The sequence below is a fragment of the Phodopus roborovskii genome, unplaced genomic scaffold, assembly GCF_943737965.1.
Source record: "Phodopus roborovskii unplaced genomic scaffold, PHOROB, whole genome shotgun sequence".
Lineage (NCBI taxonomy): Eukaryota > Metazoa > Chordata > Mammalia > Rodentia > Cricetidae > Phodopus > Phodopus roborovskii.
Genome location: NW_026126629.1, coordinates 4,855,291 through 4,875,713, shown reverse-complemented (window position 1 = coordinate 4,875,713; position 20,423 = coordinate 4,855,291). Strand labels below are relative to the sequence as shown.

The 20,423-nt window shown below is 40.0% G+C and overlaps 1 protein-coding gene across 1 annotated transcript in view; it reads right to left on the bottom strand.

Annotated features, from left to right (window-relative positions):
* Positions 1 to 8,811: 8,811 nt before the first annotated feature.
* The window catches only part of Ngly1 (N-glycanase 1), a 44,223-nt gene continuing 32,611 nt past the window's right edge, over positions 8,812 to 20,423 (bottom strand). Inside the window, exons 10-12 of the mRNA XM_051206888.1 lie at positions 20,011 to 20,196; positions 9,825 to 10,002; positions 8,812 to 9,482 (exon numbers count right to left, since the gene is read on the bottom strand). Of these exons, the coding sequence (XP_051062845.1) occupies positions 9,301 to 9,482; positions 9,825 to 10,002; positions 20,011 to 20,196 (546 nt within the window). The 3' untranslated portion in view covers positions 8,812 to 9,300. The remainder of the gene's footprint in view (positions 9,483 to 9,824; positions 10,003 to 20,010; positions 20,197 to 20,423) is intronic.

Genomic DNA, 20,423 nt, shown 5'->3' with positions numbered 1-20,423 from the left:
AGAGACTTATATTAATTCTAATTCTGTTGGCCGATGACTAGGGCTTCTTATTGGCTAGCTCTTTCTTAACCCATAACTACTAATCTATGTATTTCTACATGGAGAATGCCTCACTCATGTCCTCTCTTCCTTGGAATCACATGACTAAATGTTAATGGAGTAAATATTGTAATTATAGTTCTTGCATAAGAACTGTTTTGTTATATATAATTTGACTGCGTTAAAGTTAAAACCTTTCTTTTTATTTATATAGAAAAGAGGAGATGATGGAAGATGTCATTCTGTAAATATGTTTCTCTTATTGGTTGATGAATAAAACACTGTAGCCAATAGGGCAGCAAGATAGGCAGATCTAGGAGATGTGGAGGATTCTGGGAAGTATAGGAAGAACACAGTTGTCATGTGTCAGGTTCTTCAGCACATAGCATATGGGAGGTGTCCGGGCCTGACAGGAGAGAGGGAGGCTTATAGTACCCTGGTGACTGCACAATGGTGATGTCACCAGATGTTACTAATGTGGGGAACTGGACTGTTAGCAATATAGTCTTGGGACTGTTTTAGGCATTCTCAATTTCTTTTTTTTTTTAAGTTATTTTCTTTATTTTGTGTGTATTGGTGTTTTGCCTGCATGTACATCTGCGTGGAAGTGCCAAATCCTTTGGAACTGGAATTACAGACAGGCGTGAGCTGCTATGTGGGTGCTGGGAATTGAACCTGGGTCCTCTAGAAAGAGAAGCCAGTGAGTGCTCTTAACCCCCTGGTATTCTCAATTTCTTAAAAAGTGTTTTCTTTCCTGCCATTTGATATTTTCTCTTAGAAAATCTGGCACAAAGAAGACAGGCAACTAATCGCATTACTGAAGTTCCTAGCCTATGTGGTTCTTGTGTTATCACTGTAGCTTCAGAGTGAATGCATGAATCAAACAAAAGAGAAGTGGGCTGTGACTTAAGAGTGGCCTTTGGTTTTCCCATACTCCGTTTTTTAAGCTTGCTCTGAGAGGAGAAACTAAAGAAAGCTGAAGTCACGCCCTTTTCCTTAGAACCAACAAACAAGCAAAGGCAGCCAGGATATCATGGGGAATTACAAAGACAAAACACATTGGTAAAACACAGAGGAAAACAAAACTAAGAGATTGAATCACTGTAACCAATGTAATCTCCCCATTATTAGCTGTTAGTCTAGAAATGACTAGCTCATTAATGGCATTAACTTCTTCCCTGGAAAAAGGAGAGTCCTAGAACCAGGGCATAGGCTCACATCTATACTCCCAGCACCAAAGTCTAAGACAGGAGGATGGGCACATACTGAGTTCTATGGTAACCTGGGCTACATAACGAGAGACTGTCAAAATAAATAAATAAATAAAAGGGGTGGGGACAAGAGGCTGAAACATGCTATTAGAATAGTGAGAACCCGGGTCTGAACATCCAGAGCACGCATAAAGCTGTGTGCAAAACTACTTCCTGGTGTAGACAGTGTCACACGATAGAGATCCTATCTCAAGAATGGTGGAAATTGAGCATCAGTAGCCAACGCTGTTGTTCTCTGATCTCCATGTTGTGCCTTGTGGCACCCATGAGCTGCCCTCTCTCTTTCCTCTCTCTCTCTCTCTCTCTCTCTCTCTCTCTCTCTCTCTCTCTCTCTCATACACACACACACACACACACACAGAGAAGAATCAGAGACTTGTTAATAAACTAAATTAACTAGCCTGAGTCCAAGAATTTTAACACAAAGTCACCTGTGTGACACAGAGTTCTGTCTTTCCAATGCCCCTTTCTTCTGGTGAGATGCAATCCCCATTCTATGGTGAGAACAATCCTGGCCCTATGGTGGGATGTGGTCCTCATTCTGTGATCTAATATGCCTCAAGATCCCAGGCTCTAAGCTTCAGAAGAAAAAAAGCATAAGTAGCAGAAATATCAAGCACACATTTTGTAATTTCTTTTCTTCCTGATTCTATTTATGCATTCCTATTGTAAAATATTCACCAACAGTTCACCGAAGGAATTATTTCATAAATAGAAGTATAATTTAATCTTTATGCAACTTATCCTGCAATGAGTGAAATAAAAATTATACTTTATAAGAAAACAAGGCTTAAACACAACTCTGCATGCAATCTGAGAAAAATAATTGACTTACACTCACAAAGCAAAATGAAGTTTCCATAAATAATAAACTTTAAAAAAAAACCCGTGAAGGGTTTGAGCAACCAAATGTTTCTAGTTGTAGGAAACATGCACCCTTTGTATGAACTTGTGAGCACCCATAGGCTTCTATGGTACATGGAGGGAGAGTGGATAAAGGGTGCTACTATTCTAACAAGGTGCTCGGGTCCTCTGACCCATCTGGAGAGCTGAGGTCTGGAACTTAGGTGGCATGCATCTATAATCCCAGTGGTCAGGAAGGCTGAGGCATGAGAATTGTGAGTGCCAGGCCAGACAAAGGCAAGACACCCTCCTCCCCCCAAAGGAGGACAGACTTGAGGCTCTCACTGTGTCTTTGGGCAGCTCCTCTGGTACATTTTATTAAGGAAATGCTGGGCCTTCCCCTGGTAACAGGAGCCAGGAGCCACAGGTCCAGCCAGGGCTAGTGCTTCTGGTGCGATGGTCAGAATCCAAGTGACAGCACAGCCTCATTTCCTCAGCTGTAAAGTTCTGGAATTCAATTACCTTACGATTCATGTTCCAAAGCTCCACCATCACTCCCCTTCAGCATTTAATCTGTTTCAAATTTGAGTGTGCAAGATGCCTAAGATCTTTGCTGGATATGTTTACTAAGGGAAGATCAAAGCCCCTCTTTGCTTTTTAAGTCCTTTACATTTGCAGGGGACACTGTAACATTTCAGATGACACTGTCTCTCCACCCAAGAATTCAGTATGGGAAAAATGCCTTTGTTTCCAAACATTTACTTCCCTGGTCTAAATATTTTCCTAATTGTAAGATCTCTGAAGTCACACACAGTGTCCCTCTCTTGGCTATATTTAAGGGCAGCCTTCAGCACACTGTTCTTCATAGCTGCCAGGATGCTTTGCTTCCTTCCCACTAAGTCCCTTTCCGGGTAAGAATGACTATAGCAATTAGAAGGTAGTAGAAGATGGTATCTTCCTGAACACACATTATTGAAAGGATGGCTTCCAGTGTGTGGGAGTTAGTGATGAGCACATTAGCTTGGCAAAAAAGAAACAAGTTGTGTATCTTTATATGGTAAGATCTATGCCACAGTGAAGATGATGGGCAAAATTTGTGTCAAGGACTAACCAAATGACTGGCACAGCAGCTTGCAGAAAGAACACCATTATGCTTCATACCATTTATACAGACTTACAACTATTCATGTCTGTAGTGTGCTAGTAGTTACTATGTACGGCAAGACACCGCTGAATAAACAAACTCCAAATTTCAGGTGGCAGGTGCCTTTGGAGAAGGGAGGACCCAACTAACTGGGTACCAAGGAGACCTTGAGAAGTATCTCTGGATACAAAACATGCTGAGAGCCACTGGGATTGGTAAGATTAATGATTACCAGAAACTTAAGAACCTACTCATGGATCCTAAGCACATGCAATGTCAAGGCCTGTTGCCTTTCGCACGTCAAACTTTCTTGCTTAAGCAACTTGTAATACAAAGCAGTTACATTAAATGGCTGAAATATAAACACATTTATACAGTGACCATTCCTGTAGGGCAGAGCACTCCTAGGCAAGTAACTTTTATATAGGGCTATACTCAAAAATCAATGAATTAATTATCAAGTAAATGTGAAATGTATTGGTTTCGCTTCAAATTTTCTACTTGATCTACACAGAATCAGAATTTTTTAAACATAGTTTCTTAAGAACATTGGTAAGGAGTGATTGGCAGGAGACTTCACTGTAGCTAGGGATTTATAGGGATTGGAATTGGGGTCTGAGGGGTCCCGTCCTAGAGCTTTGCCAGCTGCCACTGTATAGGAAGTATGGGTGTGTACAGACACACCTCATTTCTCAACATAGACCCAAATCAAGATTTCATGTTGCACACCTTCATTTTAAAGTCTCCACTGAAAAACACTGGAGACAAACTGACACTGTGAACCACTGTACACTGCTCTAGAAAACAGGAAGGAGACTGGAGAACCATGTGAACTGTTGTACACTGCTCTAGAAAACAGGAAGGTGCTTTTAAATAGTAAGTTGGGGAGAAAAATTGAAGCTGGGAGCTGTGGCAGAGATCTACACAAAGTAAAATCCTGGAACTCTGGAAGCTTAGGCTGTCCCACGGCCCACCATCCCCTGGGGAAGGAGTGCTAAAGAAATTTACAGAATGAGTTGTGAAGCCAAGGTTGGTTACTGATAAGATCAGCTTGCTCCCTAACCGTTAATACAGCAAACACCAAAAGAAAAACCACTAACGAGAGAGAGAGAGAGAGAGAGAGAGAGAGAGAGAGAGAGAGAGAGAGAGAGAGAGAGAGAGAGCGCTGAGATGAACAAGGCACTGGCATGCAGAAACAGAGGTGACTCTGTAAGAGAGAGTACTGGAACGTTCCAGTATTTTCAAGGGCAGAGAAGGCATTGCCATCACCCATTGTCGATAAGAGGATAAGCAGGAAAATAACTGTGAGGAGCTAGATGTTAAACATAAACATCCAAACAATGAACTCATGCAATAGAAGGGGTGAAGATGTAGGCGTGCATTCTTAGAGTCCATGTGTTATTAAAAAACACCAGAACATGTTTTTTCCATGTAAGTTTGGAGGCTGTTCTGGAACTGTCTGTAGATCTGCCTACCTTTGCCTCCTGAGTGCTGGGATTAAAGGCGTGTGCCACCACTGCCCAGCTCCAACATACTCTTAATATTACTATGCAGTATTATTAAGAAACATTAAGTAAATAGGAAGTGAAGCAGAAAACAAAAATAGCTAAGAAAAGTGGCATTTGAAAAACCACAAGCAAAAATTTACATGGAAATGTAAATTAAAACTAGATATTTTCCATCTTTCAAAATCATAAAAATAGCTCTGCTATTTTTGTTATCTAGTGCTGCATAACAAAATCACTCCACATGCCTTGAGGCTCTGGACCGTGCCAGGAATGTAGCAGTTCTGGCCCTGAGTGAGACAACTCTGACCTAGGCAGCATGCTCTCAGGAGGCTGCACTCACAGAGCTACTCTGAAATGGCTCCTTGGTCCTGGCTGTTGAAGAGAGGCTTCACCTTTTCTTGAGTCAGCTAGATGATCCCAATGTCACAGAGACTGGCTTTTCCAGAGTTGGCAATCCAAGACAGCCAAGGCCTTTAATGCTGAGCCTCAGAAGACATGAGTGCTTTCATCAGCTAATGGGACATAAGAGCCAGCTCTAATTTTGTGTGGAAGGGGAACAAGAGCACGGGACTGGGGAGGCGGGTTACACTGGCTGGCTGCCACTGCTGCAATTTAGCTTTTGCAAAAGAGGAAGGACAGAGCTGTCTTTTAACATCATTGCTAAGTGTATAGCCACCAACATTTTGAATGCACATATCTTTGTGTATGTTCTATGTGGAAAATGTAGGATGTTGTACATAGTAATGCTAGCAATAAAAAAAGGGAAAATGGCACTCTGTAAATAAAGGGACATGTATACATTACAAAATACTGTGTTGTCAAACGAGACTGACTAGAAACAGACAGGTTTCTAAAACAGTGCTAAGAAACTGCACATCCATTTTAGATAGAGGAAAAACACAAACACATGAAAACTGCTCTATATGCACATAGGTGCAGACCCATCTTGGGTGCAGGACATCTTGGAACAATACATCAGGAATGTCATTAGTCACTTCAGGAAATGGTGTATAGTTAGGACTGGATGCAGCAGTTTCAATATCCAGGACTTTCTCGTTTGAATTTAACTAAAATAACTTTAATAATTTAAGCATTTGAAAATGGGTAAGCTAGCCTGAGAGCAACCCAATGTGTTTCTGTGACATGCCTTGCTAGGACTTATAGTAGCTATTTAGCCTTTCTGAAACTCTTGCTGGCTTATGAATTTCCTATTAGTTAAAAATTGCAGGTTTCTAAACAAGCTTTTAGAAAACTACGAGGTTAGGTGTTGTTGTTCCTCCTTGTCATCCTAGACCTTGGGAAGCTGAAACAGGAGGATTGTACTAAGTCTAAGGCCAGCATGGGCTACAGAGACCCTGTCTCAAAACAACAAAGGCTTGGGAGGGGAGAAATAAGAAAGATAGTAAGATCTCACTTGTTGCAGTTAACTTCTACTTAATATTCCAGTTTGATGTCTACACATTGGGGATAAGACATTACCTACCACCTAGAGTTGTTAAAGCAGTTTTGGGAATCTAGAGGGAACAGCTCTGTGTAATAAATCAACTGGAACTTGTATTGGCTTAGTTTTCATTTTTCTCAAAAGTATTTAAGAAAGACATGCCTCAACCTCTTAGTTTGTAAGATTTTCCCAGAACGTAAGGAAAACCACAACACCATACTTCCTTTTAAAAGTTTTATTTATATATATTTTACATACCAATAACAGTTCTCTTTCCCTCTCTTCCTCCTGCTTCCCCTCCCCATCTGTTCCTCAGACAAGGTGAGGTCTCCTATGGGGAGTCAACTAAGTCTGTCCCAGCCCTCCCTGCTGTCTCTAGGCTGAGCAATGTATCCCTCCATAGGGAATGGGCTCCTAAAAGTCAGTTCATGATCTAGGGGTAAATCCTGGTCCCACTGCCAGTGGTCCCACAAACTGCCCAAGCCACACCACTGTCGCCTGCATTTCAGGGGGCCTAGTTTGGTTCTATGCAGGTTACCCAGCTGTCAGTCTGGATTCAGTGAGCTCCTGACAGCTCAGGTCAGCTGTTTCTGTGGGTTTCCCCATCATGGTCTTGACACCTTTGCTCATATTACAACACCATACTTAAATTATTATATACCTTCAGAATTTGGAATAGCTTATAGAGAAGTCATTAGTTCGAAGAACAACTGCACTTTTCCTAGTGAAGACTGCTGTTAAAGTATCCCAGAAATACCCATAAAATGAAACTCCTGAGTCTATAGCCTTACATTTCAGGAAGAAGGAATTGGGACAGAATCTTGCCTGTATTGCCATTTACTGAACTCTTTGGACAAGTCATTTAACTTCTTTGGTCTTGAAAAAAAAATGACAAGTTTGAGCAGTTTTGGGAATCTAGAGGCAACAGGTCTGTGTAATCCTATGGACATCAAAATTCTACCACAAGGTGAATGTTTCCCTAGGTGTCTCTCAGTCAGAGGCATGTATTTCCTTATAAATTGACCAGAACATCAGATGTATGCCCTGCATGCTTTGAGGACATACTAACAAGCCACAGACACTAAACAGCATGCAGTAGAAAGCAGTGTCGGTGGGACTGGTCATGGTGGTGGGGTGATGGTGGATTTGTTATGAACAATGACCACCAGGGCACATGGAAAAGCTATCAGAAGCAGTAGCAGGGGCCTGGCCTGCTTATTCCTGGTCCCCTCCATGCATTCAGAAGAGTTAACAACTGAGGGAGCTTGCTCACTCTGCAGTGTGCCCTCTGTGTGCCTGGATTATTGGCGGGCCTGGACCATGATTCTGTAAAGTGTGCCCTCTGTGCATACCTGGACTGTCATCCCACTTGCCTCGCTCAATTTGCCTAGTCCACCAGCTCCCTTACTAGTGTATTACTTCATACACTACTGAGAATTTCTCATATTCCTATCCCATTCTTCAATGTTTGAATAAAATATTTATTAGTATTTATTGGACTCTCTGCGCTGAAACTCCCAAACTCCCAAATGGGAGACAAACATTTAAGTGTTAAAGCTCAGGTATAGTTCAGTTCTAATGCACCTCCCTATCATATGCAAGGCCCTGTGTTCGATTCCCAAATGTCCAACTGCTCTTTCTCCTCAGTTCTGTACCTAAGGACTCAGTAAAACCTAAGAAGTATCTCTGCAAAGATGAAGTAGAAGCATTTGTATTTCAACAAGTCTAGCCCCGTCTTACTGATAGAGAGCTGCAGAACTGAGTTCATGCACTTGCCAAGCCACAGCTGCTGCCCAGTCTCTCCAGCTGCAGGTGCTAAGCCACTTAGGCTGCTATGAATATTCGAAGTCTTCGAGTTCGAGAAAATTAATACCCAAAACATATCAACAAGGTCAGATACATAGGCTATTTAAAAATTAAATCTGCCGATGGTTTTTAAGACAGGTTCTCATGTAGCCAACTGTAGCTTTGTATTCTTTCTTGGTCCTCCTTTATTCAGTTTATCTAATTTTTTAAAATATAGGGTCATGCTAGAACATATTTATGAGAAAAAGTGAAATACAGCTTTTTAGCAAGGGAGTAATTCTCAAAAGTTGGCCCACTATTTAAGAGTTGGTAAATAGCTAAAGATGCTGATTTAAATGGTAGAGATGAAGTTTACTGACAATTGTTACTCTGTTTTTCTACAAGATTTTAATATTTTTATTGATTTTGCATTAAATCCTATAGCTAGCAACAGATTTGTGAAACTTAAACTATGGTGAGCTACTCTATAGTATACTAAGACATGTCTCAAACCTGTATCTGCTTTCTGCCCAATGGCTTTAGATCTCATTCACATTACTTAACCTTCTCATACAATACATTTTTAAAGTCAAGAATATTTTATTTGAGGTAGTTCATAACTCAAAGCTACCAAGTTCCCACACATTATGGAATTTGCAATGTATTTTTTACTTTAACCTGTGTTAAATGTTTTCACAACCTGTATATACTGAGGTAGTTTCTGATATTTATCATACCCATAAAAGCCTGTTTTTAGTCAAGATAAGCACTGACAAGGTGTTAAAACAAAATAATCTGCTTTATTTTTTTAATTGTCCATACATTTATAATCATAGAAAACCTCATGCATATAACTTAAGAGATACTTGACTTTCATATTTATTCAAATTAAGAATGTTAGGAAAATCTAATCAGAAAATGTTAAGTGACTAGTAGCCCTAGATTTTATCAGTCATGAGCAGCATTTAATCATGAATACCATTATTTTCTTTTACAACCCTACTAACGTGTTTAGATTAGAATTTCATATAGTTACTTTGTGCCAAATACCTTATGCCAAAGTTTAGTCACAGGTAGAAGTGAGTTTTTAATTGAAGATTTCTTATGGTCCACATCATGAAGATATATTTTAATGAAGATTACATGATGTATAGCCAGCAAAAGAAGCCTGTTGGTCAGGGTGGTGAACTGCCAACTAGATGCGCACTGGGCTAACGCATTACTGTAGGCTATGGCCCGTCCCTGATTGTGGTAGCTTTCCCCTGAAGTTCAGGCTTTCAGGTCACTGAGTTCTATAATTATCTCCAAGCCATTTTCTCCATGGTCACTTAGGCTTTGCCTAAACAGCTGGGTATGTTGCCAAGCAACATCTCCATGTCCTCTGCTCAATTCTGCTTCCAATGTAACTTCTGTGGCACCAGAAAAATCATTATAGGAACGAAGGGTTTTATCTGTTGGAGGGAAAAAAAAAAAAAAAAAAAAGAATTTACACTTGAATTTTGGTACTTTGAAAAGCATCGAGAGAGGTTTGGAATGCACTTCTTATAGGACTGACAAAGTTTAAAATCAACCCTTACAAAGCAGATTATTTTTCTTTAAAGAAGAAATTTATCCTTTGGAACAAATTATTTTTCTTCCTGCATTTGTTTCACCACACATGCACCCAAAACCCCCATCAATATGTCTAATACAAAATGGGATTAAATATTTCATCACAGTAATATGAGTAACCCTTTGGTAGAACTCAGTTAAATGCATGCAGCCCATAGCCTGTTGAGAACTCTGGCACCCACCTCCTAGGAGGTTGACTTGAGCTGAATCAGACCTTAGTTTCCACCTCACAGATCCATTCTCAAAGCTTTGGCTACTTGTTCTGATGGAAATGTTATCTATTTTCAGGCCAGCTGATCCACACTCAAACTTCCAAGAAATATAAGCAAAAGATGATCCTTCTTTTCGGGCCAAATACACCTAGAAAGTCAGGGCGGGTGGGAGGAATATTTGGAAAAAAAAAAAAAAATCAGTGTAGAAAACTAAAGTCTCATCACTGCAGGATACTTTGAACAAACAATAATTAAAAATCAAATTTTCCTGACTAAAAAGATTGTGTTATCATTTGTTTGTTGCCATCAGCAGTATTTCCTATGGCATCTTTTGGAATTTGGAAAGTTATTAGATTACATGTGTTCCCTAAACTATAGTCTGTTTATAAGTTCACTACTTAAAGAAAGCACTGAGAGGAACAACGCTGACTATGAGTTGTCCTTACAAATGACTACCCCTTTACTCATCTCCTCAATCAGGATTTTCATATATACTTTCCTACAGCGAGGCCACAGCCTCTCAATAGACATGGCATCTGCTCAGCCACCACTAAAGGCTGCAGGAGTGACACACAGGCCTGCCTTTCTAGTATACTCCCTGCTCCCTCACAAGCAGTGGTCCTTCCCCTTTAGAGGGCCAAGGTTTAAGGAGTCCAGTCTACTGACTGTTTCTAGTATGTCCCTGTCACAGGAGCCCTGTGTGTCATGAGACTCACATCTGTATGTCGTTCTCTGTAGGCTGACCCACTCACTTGGGCTGGAGCCCAGGGATCTCTCTCTATTATTCCCCTCTTCTATCTGGACTCCCACAATACCTCTGTGTATCTGTAGGAGAGAAAGAATGGCCCTGAAAAAGATCCCACTCTCACATGCTGCATTAGCCATCAGTACAACACCGGCATCTTGCTGCCCTGCTTAACGCTGCTCCATCCTAACCACCCTCATCGGATTTGAGTTTTAAGTCCCACTTCCTCCCTGATATCTACCTAGTCTAACATGTATCTCAGGTACCAGGCTCTTGCCTTACATCTTAATTGTCAGATTCCAAATCCTTCAAAATTTCTTCATGCCTGGACTGGCCAATTTTTTCTTACTTCTGTGTAATTATTTCTTGGGTTTTTGCCTAATGTACCCACATCAAAAGCACTCTGGGGATACAGGCTCTGGATTCATGGGGGAGGGGATCTAATAAACATGAAGTAGTTATCAATCATTAAAAAAATGTTAATTATATAATACACAGATTTGACTGGCTCATTTAGAAACACATAACGACACTCGTTAAATGTATAACTAATGTTTAAAAGGACCATGTGAAACACCTACTATGGCAACATACTATTACATGTACTACTTTGTACTCTAGTCTCTATCATCAGGTAAAGTTTAACCACTATTATCATTCTACATGCTCTGTTTTTCTAGATTAAATATACCTGTGTGGATTTTTTTTTTTGTCAGTTGACACAAAACTAGATATATTTGGGAAGAAAGAATCTTAATTGAGAAAATTACCCTTCCAGAATACGCCGAATGACAGAAGAAAAGTAGAATATAAAGAATAACACATGGGTTTATAGCTCTTAGTTCATATTCAACAATATAATTACAATTCACATTAATGTGCAAGGGGATGAAAACAATAACTTACCAGAAGCTAATGCTGCCTAGTATAAAATGAGATAGTGTTACTAAAATACTTACAGGGAAACATTCAAGAACACAAATCTGAAAACATACCACAGAAGCTGTGGCTAATGATGAAAACTTTACTCTGCAACAAAGTCTCTGGAAAAATGAAGCTGTATTTGGGGCACATTATAGATGAGGAATGATCTGGATAAGGTGAATACAAAACTCAATTAGAAGTAGTCTTAGTATCAGATAGTCCAGGCCACCAATGTTTAGAAACATGGTAGAATTGAAACCAGCATATATAAATACAGCACTAGTCAATTAAACAAAACAAGCAGAAGCAGAGTGATGGGAGATGTCATTCTGTAAATGTGTTTCTCTTGTTGGTTAATGAATAAAGCCTTGTTGGCCAATAGGAAAGTGAGATAGGTGGAACTAGGAGATGAGGAGGATTCAGAAAGAGGTAGTAGGAGATTCAACATGGAGGACGGAGAGAGCAGAACTCCAGACCCTCTTTCCAGTAAGCCAAGATCATGTGGAAACATTTAGGTTAATAGAAATGGGATAATATTTAAGACAGAGCTAGCCAATTAGAAATGTAGTAACAGGCCAACAGCATTATATCTAACATAGTGTCCCTGTATGCTATTTGGGAGCTGGCACAGCTATGAGACCAGGCCAGCCAGAAAACATGCTAGTAACAACAGAGATCAATAGCTAAGCACTGAGCCAAACTCCTGGAATCCAGTTGTAGAGAAGGAGTCATGAGCAAAGAGGTCAAGACCATTCTGGGGAAACCCACAGAAACAGCTGACCTAAGCAAGTGGGAGTTCAACGTCTGACAGTTGGGGAACCTGCATAAGACTGAACCAGGCCACCTGAACATGGAAGTCATTTGGGGGGCTGCTTGGGCAGTCTATGGGGCCATTGGCAGTAGAACCAGAATTTATCCCTAGAGCATGAACTGGCTTTTTGGAGCCCACTCCATATGGAGGGATACTCTCTCAGGATTGATACACGGCCCTGCCCCAAATGATATGATAGATTTTGATGATCCCCCATGGGAGGCATTACCATCCATGAGGAGTGGAGGAGGGGTGGGATGGGGAGATGGTGGGTGGAGTGGGAGGACAGAGGGAGAGGGAACTGGGATTGGTATACAAGATTGTTTTTTAATTTAAATAAAAAATAAAAAAAACAAATACTAGAAAAATCAAGTATTGAGGAAATCTCTGGCCTTAAACACATCTCATCTATGAAAAAATAAGAATGCTAGATAAATTAATTTGCTTAAAGGGGGGCACTTTTAGCTAAAGCTACAATATAAACTGGTTACATACATATGCATGAAGGCAAGTATATGGGGTATGGCCTTGATTAGATGATGTGGGGTGGGCTCATGCCTGGTGGTCTTTTGTTGTATGAGCAAGCTAGTGAGTAGCACCCCTCCATGGCCTCTGTTTGAGTTCCTACATCCAGATTACTTCCCTGAGTTGTGGCCTGACTTCCCTCAGATGGACTACAAAGGTGTAAGATGGATTCCCTTTCTCCCCAAGCTGCTCTTGGCAATGTTTATCACAGCAACAGAAACCCTAGTGAGGACAATACACATAAATGTGATACATTATCAGGGTTAGTAAGGTGGAGATAATATAGCTACTGTAACAAACTTGCTCTAAGAAGATGGTCTTGGGGACTGGAGAGATGACTCAGCTGTTTAGACAATGTCTTGTTCCTACAGAAGACCTGAATTCCATTCCTAGCAATGACAGTAGGTGGCTCACAACTTCCTGAATCTCTATCTGCAGAAGATCTGATTTCCTCTTCTGGTCCCACTGCTACAGGCACCTGTACTTAACATAAATATAAGCCAGGAGGCAGAGGCAGGGATATCTCTGCACTTGAGGCCAGTATAATCTCCACAACAAGTTTCAGGGCAGCCATAGCTAGATAGCAAGACCCTGCCTCAACCCTGTCCCCCAGACATGTCTAGTTGACAACTGTTCGCTGTTGATAAGCTCAGATGTGTGGAGTCTCCACTCAAGTTCAAGACAGCCTCATTATAACACCTTCTGGTCTTTACCCTCTGTATGTTTCTTTTGTATCTATTTGTAAGGAGAACCTGGGACTCTATGATGGCACCATGTTCCCTGGGAGTCACATATCTCAACCATTTTAAACTACTGGGTGTCCTAAGGATTAGTCATAGCCTGAATAACCCTTTAGGAGTGGCTACCAAAAGCTATTATTTAGGATAGATAAGCTAAACAAAGGGGCTACCAGAGGAAAGGTGTTAGAAAGAACTAAGACTAGGAGAGAGCAGTGAAGACAAAAAGAGACATTTATATCTCAGCAAACATTTCTAAGTCCATGTTTCCCCTAATAGAGGGGCATAAAGTACAGTCACGTAAAGAAAAGTTAATTTCGAATTGCTAGCTTACTGTAAAAATTCCCTTTATTGTATTGAATGGGCCTGGGTCACAAATTAAGGGTTATAAAAGACTAAAAGAACTGCTTGATTATGAATTTATTTACTTATTTTTTTCAGTCTTAAAGGTAGTAGCTTTTAAGACCATAAAACTTAAGATTCATTAGGGCTTATATTTTTAATTCATCAATGCCTAAAAAACAAAACAAAAAAAAAAAACTGAGAAAATAAAAGGGCATTTATGCTAACATAATGTAGTCTGGAAATAAACCAGACCCTATTTACATTTTAAAAATCCTCATTTCTTTTTTTTTTATATAATATATTCTATCCATAATTAAATGATGAAATGACACTTTTAGATGTGGTAGGATTATTTAGTTTTGGTAACTTGAAAGTAGAATCTATAGACAGACTTTTACTATGGTCATGTCTATGAATAGTGAATACCAGCAGGACAAGTAACTCTAAGTTATTTGGAAAACATTCTTAAGCTCCTAAATAGTGTGTGTGTGTGTGTGTGTGTGTGTGTGTGTGTGTGTGTGTGTGTGTGTGTACATGTGACAGTGGAGGACAGAAGAGGGGTTCAGATCCCCTGGAGCTGGAGTTATAGGCAATTGTGAGTTGCCTGCAGTGGGTGGTAACTGAACTTGCTCCTCTACAAGAAAGGTACATGTTCATAAACTTTACTGGCCCCTGTAGGTTGTTTTTAACTTCTTACCTCACTGACCAGTCTCTGCTTATTGAGTTTTTTAATTCATAGGCTTCATTCCCAGTGTACAGATTTGTATGTACTCTATGGGTGTACTGAAGAATACGTGCTACTCTCTGACCTTAGTAGGAACTCTGGTAAAACTGGAAATCATGGAGCTTTTTCTCTGGCAACCCATCCCAGCCTTTTGGCATCTGCACATACACCAAGGCATGTGTAATCTGTGGGTGAGGTGTATGTCTTGAAATATACTAACAGACCACGATTTTAGGACTAAGAAACATTTGCTGTGACTTTCTGGTCTGGCTTTTGGTGAGAGTTGAAGAACTTGAGCTTGGACTGCTGAGGTTCAGTCTAAGCCTCGCATTCAGTGCACAGGCACTCTGTAGGCACCCTAGCTACAGATGCCCAGCATGGCAGCTGTACCTCACAGGACTTTAATTCACTGCTGGCACACTGGTATTGCTCATGAGTACTAACTTTGGTTATTCTATTTTATCACTGAAGTTAAAATGGATCCACTTTCAGGTGTCCTGTATTGAAATCCTTCTGAGCTGTTTCTAACTCATTTCACCTGTAGCTTCCGGAGTTACCACCATAGGGAACTAGTATAATCATGATGTTCACCTGCTTTAGCACCCCACACGGATGTGGGAGGTCCTTACATATGCTGTGAATATGTATCTCTTAATAGTTGGTGAATAAATGCTGATTGGCCAGTAGCCAGGCAGGAAGTGTATGTAGGTGGAGCTACCAGACTGGGTATCCTGGGAAGAGGAGTCCAGAGAGAAACGCCCTGTAGCCACTGAAGGAGTAACATGCCCGAGCATTATGGGTAAGCCACAGCCTCGTGGTAATACACAGTTTAGTAGAAATGGGATAATAATTAAAAGAGAGCTAGCTAATAAGAATCCTGAGCCATCAGCCAAACAATTTGTAATTAATATAGGCCTCTGTGTGTTTATTTGGGACTGAAGAGTGATGAGACCAGGTGGAACAGAAACTCCATCTACATCACACTTCCTGACTAAATAACTGCAAGGTAATTTGAGTTCTTGAGGTCTGACAACGTTTTACCCTTCAAATTCCATTCCCCACTGCTCTGCATATTCCTTTCCACATACTGTTCCCTTAGTGCATATTTCCCACCTCTGTACTTCACTACTTACTATTTCCATGATCCTAAACACCTTGCTTCATATCTTGTTCTGAAGCTGAGAACCTCTCCCTGATTGTTTTCTTACAATTATACCCAAATCTTATTTCTGAATCAGGAAGTTAAAAAAAATCTTCCCTCTCTTAACATCTGAGATTTACATTTTTATGCTGTTAAAATAGCTAGTCCACATACTCTTCTTATATTAGGTCATTGTCTTAGAGCTTATTATTGCTGTGATGAAACACCACCAAAAGCAACTTGGGGAGGAAATGGTTTATTTCACTCACAGGTCTATAGAACTTATAATTGAAAGCAGCGAGGGTAGGAACCTGGAGGCAGGAGCTGATGCAGAGGCCATGGAGGAGTGCTGTTTACTCGCTTACTTCCAATGGCTTGCTCAGTCTGCTTTCTTATAGAACGCAAGACCACCAGCCCAAGGATGACCCCACCGACAATGGGCTGGGTCATCCATCATCAATCATTAATTAAGAAACGCCCTATGGCTTGTGTACAGTCCGATCTTATGGAGGCATTTTCTTAACTGAGGTTTCTTTCTCTTAGATGACATTAGTTTGTGTCAAGTTGACATAAAACTAGCCAGCACAGTCATAGGCTCCTTGAGGCCTATTTCTTTGTTCATTCCATCTTAAATGACGACCTTATTTGTCAATCTACATGTTTGTTGAGTCACTAAGTGAAAAATTCTTAATACAAATGAGTACTATTTAAAAGTTGAGCTTGAGATGTAAATCAACAGGATGCTTGTGAGCATGTGTAAGGCTCTGAGCACTGCAGAGATAAAAGAAAGGCTAAACAGGTGCACTCAAGGGTGCAGATTCAGCCCATATAGTCAAACATTCTTACTCTCTCCAGTCTGTAGTAAACACCATGCATTTGCCATAAGACTCATGAGTATGGTAAGAAATGAGAAACGGTAAAGGAGAGCTTGAAGATGCTACTGTTCTGAGAAACAAGTCTATTCCTACAAACAGCTACTGAATAAATGTGTAGAAAAGGTACATAGCACACAGTGAAAGAACCTACAAAAGGTAAAAGTCCTAGCTATCTGGGGCTGAACATTCTGAGGACAAGCAGTCCATCAAAAAGGAAAGTAAAGGAGGGTCTGAGGAGAGCTGAGGTTCTGAGGAGGAAAGACAGGTAGTTGCACAGCAGAGCATTGAGCAACAGGAGGCTGGAGAAAACAGCTAGAGTGCCGTCTGGAAGAATACTCATTCAGGAGCTACTGAATTTTGGAAAACATTTCCCAAGCAGAGAAAACAGCACATATCTGAAGGGACCATGGCAGATAGGGAAATGAACTAGGCACTCATTCACCTTGCTTTCAATGGTGAGGTGCTCACTTGTCTCCCAGAGTACTAGTCCTCTTGATTTGACTTTTATGTTCCTTTCAATTCAGATGTTTTTGAACAATGTATTTAGAAACTAGAAAATCTGGTGTGTCTGTATGACCCTAGAAGTAAGAGTCTCTAAAACTTTGAAAACAGGCTACTTGTTAACTTCGGTGTGGGATGTCGCTGAGTAAAGGAGTGCTGGCACTGGTGTGCTATCCAACAGAGCTGGCAAACAACTAAAGATGGTTGATGTCTCTAAATGGGAGAGGCAAGGGTTAATGAACATTGCTATCCCAAGTCTCTCTCTACCTTCCTCCCTTCTTCCCTCCCATCTCTCCAAGAGTCTAGTATTTGTATTGGATTTAAATCCCATAGCTAGAAACACAAAGTATTGCTCCCTACTCTACTTTAAATCAAAGCATGCCTCAAACAGGTACACCTGCCTTCTGTTTAATGACCTTCCCTTCTCATTCAGATTTCTTAACTGTTCATACAATGTACCCTTTCTGACTACAATGTTCTTTTTTTGATCCGTGTATCAAAACAGGCTATATATGCCTGCTGTTTTGATGAACACCTACTCGTTTTTTCAGTGTCCAGCTCAAATACTGCCTGTTCTGTGGAGATCTGCCCATCTCCCATAGCCAGAGCTAATTACCTCAGCGTTTCCATAGCAATGCATGATATCCTTATTATAGCACGCTGCATGGTAGTTATGATGGCTGTTTATGCTCTCCCTGTTAGACGGTAAGAGAATGGACTCATATTCACTCATTTAGCTGACAACAGGCCTGGTCTCTATAACAGGTACTCGGCAAATGTCTGTAGGTGAACACACAAATGTGGAAGACAAAGAAGAATTGTGCCTGAGCTGCCCTGCTCCTCAGCACACTGCACCTTCTGCCACTCATCATCCTTTCTATTATTTTCCCTAGCAACACTGCTGGCTGGAGACACGAGCTTTCTTTAGTTCAGCAAGTACAAACTAGTTTCTGAGTAAGTTTCTATTCCATTCTGCTCTCTGCTTAGAAGTTTTTAGGCTAAAGCCAGTCTTCCAGAAGATGTCCATCTTCTACCAACTACATCATCATTATAGGCATACACACTTTGAAACTCTAAGTTTTATTGTTTTGTTTTTATGCATTTCTTTAGCTATGTAAAAACACTTGAAAAATTATAAGCATAATAATTCCACAACCCATTTCTGGTTCAGTAAGAAGTATCCCACCTTATCATTAAATACAATTATTTATTTGTTTATTTTTAAAGATTATTTGTGTATGTGTACTTATACATGTGAGTGTGGGTACCTATGCCCACACATGGGTGTGGCTGGCCTCTTCTTTTTACTATTGCTATTATTATTATTTTCTATCTCCTTAGAAGCAAGGTCTCTCTCGCCTTGAACCTGGGCTCATGATTTCTCAGGGTAGAAAGCAGAAAGCTGCAGCAATACTCCAGTTTCTGCCAAACTCAAAGCTAGAGTTATAGGTGTGTGTGGGACCAAATTTGTTTCACAGGTACTGAGGTCATGATTGCCTGCCAAGTGCTCTTAACTTCCGAGCCATCTCTCCAGCCCCCATGAGATATGACTTAAACTGAATCTTGCAATAGCAAAGCACTAAGTAAGTTTGAAACAAAAGCTCACAACTGAATTTAAGAAAGGAAGTAGAACTTATTTGTTTCTTTTTACTATATGGTAGATGCTTATGAACACAGCACCTTCATCTGTGACTTACTGTTTTGATCTACCCAATATCTTACAAGAGAACAATGTCACATTTAAATATTTTTTTGTAAGTTAATTTTAAAGTCCCCTATGAGGGGACAACTAACAGTAATAAGCTGAGGGGAAGAGGCAGCTAGATGGCTCAGTGGAAAAGGAACTGTCAAGCAGTCTGCCAACCTAAGTTCGATGTCTGGAACCTATATAAAGGAAGGAGAAGAGAGTCAACCCCATCAAGCAATTCAGACCTTCACACATGTACCATGGCATATGTACTCATCCCATACCCTCCAATATTATTAATAAAAAATTTACAGTATTAGCTACTGATGTCTTGAGGGTTACAGATTATTTATAGTGTTGCCAAGGAACAGGGATGCTTGAAAGCAAAGCTTTTATTCTTTATGGGTAAATGGCAATCATGTGAAATTTAGTAATTATAAATGAGTTACTACAGTGCAACCTTCATTCCTTTAACATTGTAGGGCACAGAAAGGCAATAACCAATATCTGTGCTCAATTACTCACACCCTAATGACACCTGCTGGATGTTTGATTAAATCCATGAAACTTCCTAGCATGCTGCTAATACATGGTTGTGAAAGAATTAAATGATAGCACTCTTACATAGTTATGTGATAGTCAGTCATGAGGGCTATTGGTTACTTGATTACTTTTTCCTTTAAGAATGAAATTTGGGCAGTTTAAGAACACTTGTTGCTCTAAAGACAACCTGGGTTCAATTCCCAACAACTACACTGTGTTTCATAACCACTCACAACTCTAGTTTCAGGTAGGTGACCAGATGTCCTCTTTTAACTTCTGTGGGTATCAAGTGTGCACATGGTGCAATACACATATGCAAGCAAAACACATGCACAAAATATAATGAATAAATCTAATAAAAATTTTAAAAAGAATTACATTTGAACACTGATGAAAATAGATATTTCCATGATATAAGTGCAAGAATCCCTAGTGCATTTTTGATGAAATGTTGGGAACATGATTTTCTTTTCACACTGAAAGAATTACCAAAAGCAATTACATCAGTTTTCACATTATATATAATCGGAAAATGAAAGCAATCTATATCTATTTAAACAATAACACAAATTTTAAACAGTTTCATGCATTAAATTACCATGTTCCAGTCTGTTTCAACTTTTCTGAATATTGATTCCATTTTCCACAAACCATTCTCCCATCCAGAGATGTATTCATTATTGTCTGAGACTCGGATGTAACGGTCCTTTACAATATCATAACGGAGATGAAACTGCTTAGAGATCTTTTCGTTTTCAGATGGGATGAACAGGGTTTCCTTTCTCTTAAAAGTAGAAATTCAGTATTTAACATTATGGAGACATGAAAACAAAGAGAAAAGATGTTTTGTACTACAGTAAGAGGCCCACTCAATTGAAAAGGAAAAATGTATTACACCAGAGAAAATTCACAAAAGACTTTATAGCTTACATATAATGAGTATAATAGCGATACAACACAAGGCATTGCAAGAAAAGTGTGAGCTGGAATTTAATTTCCATCATTTATGGT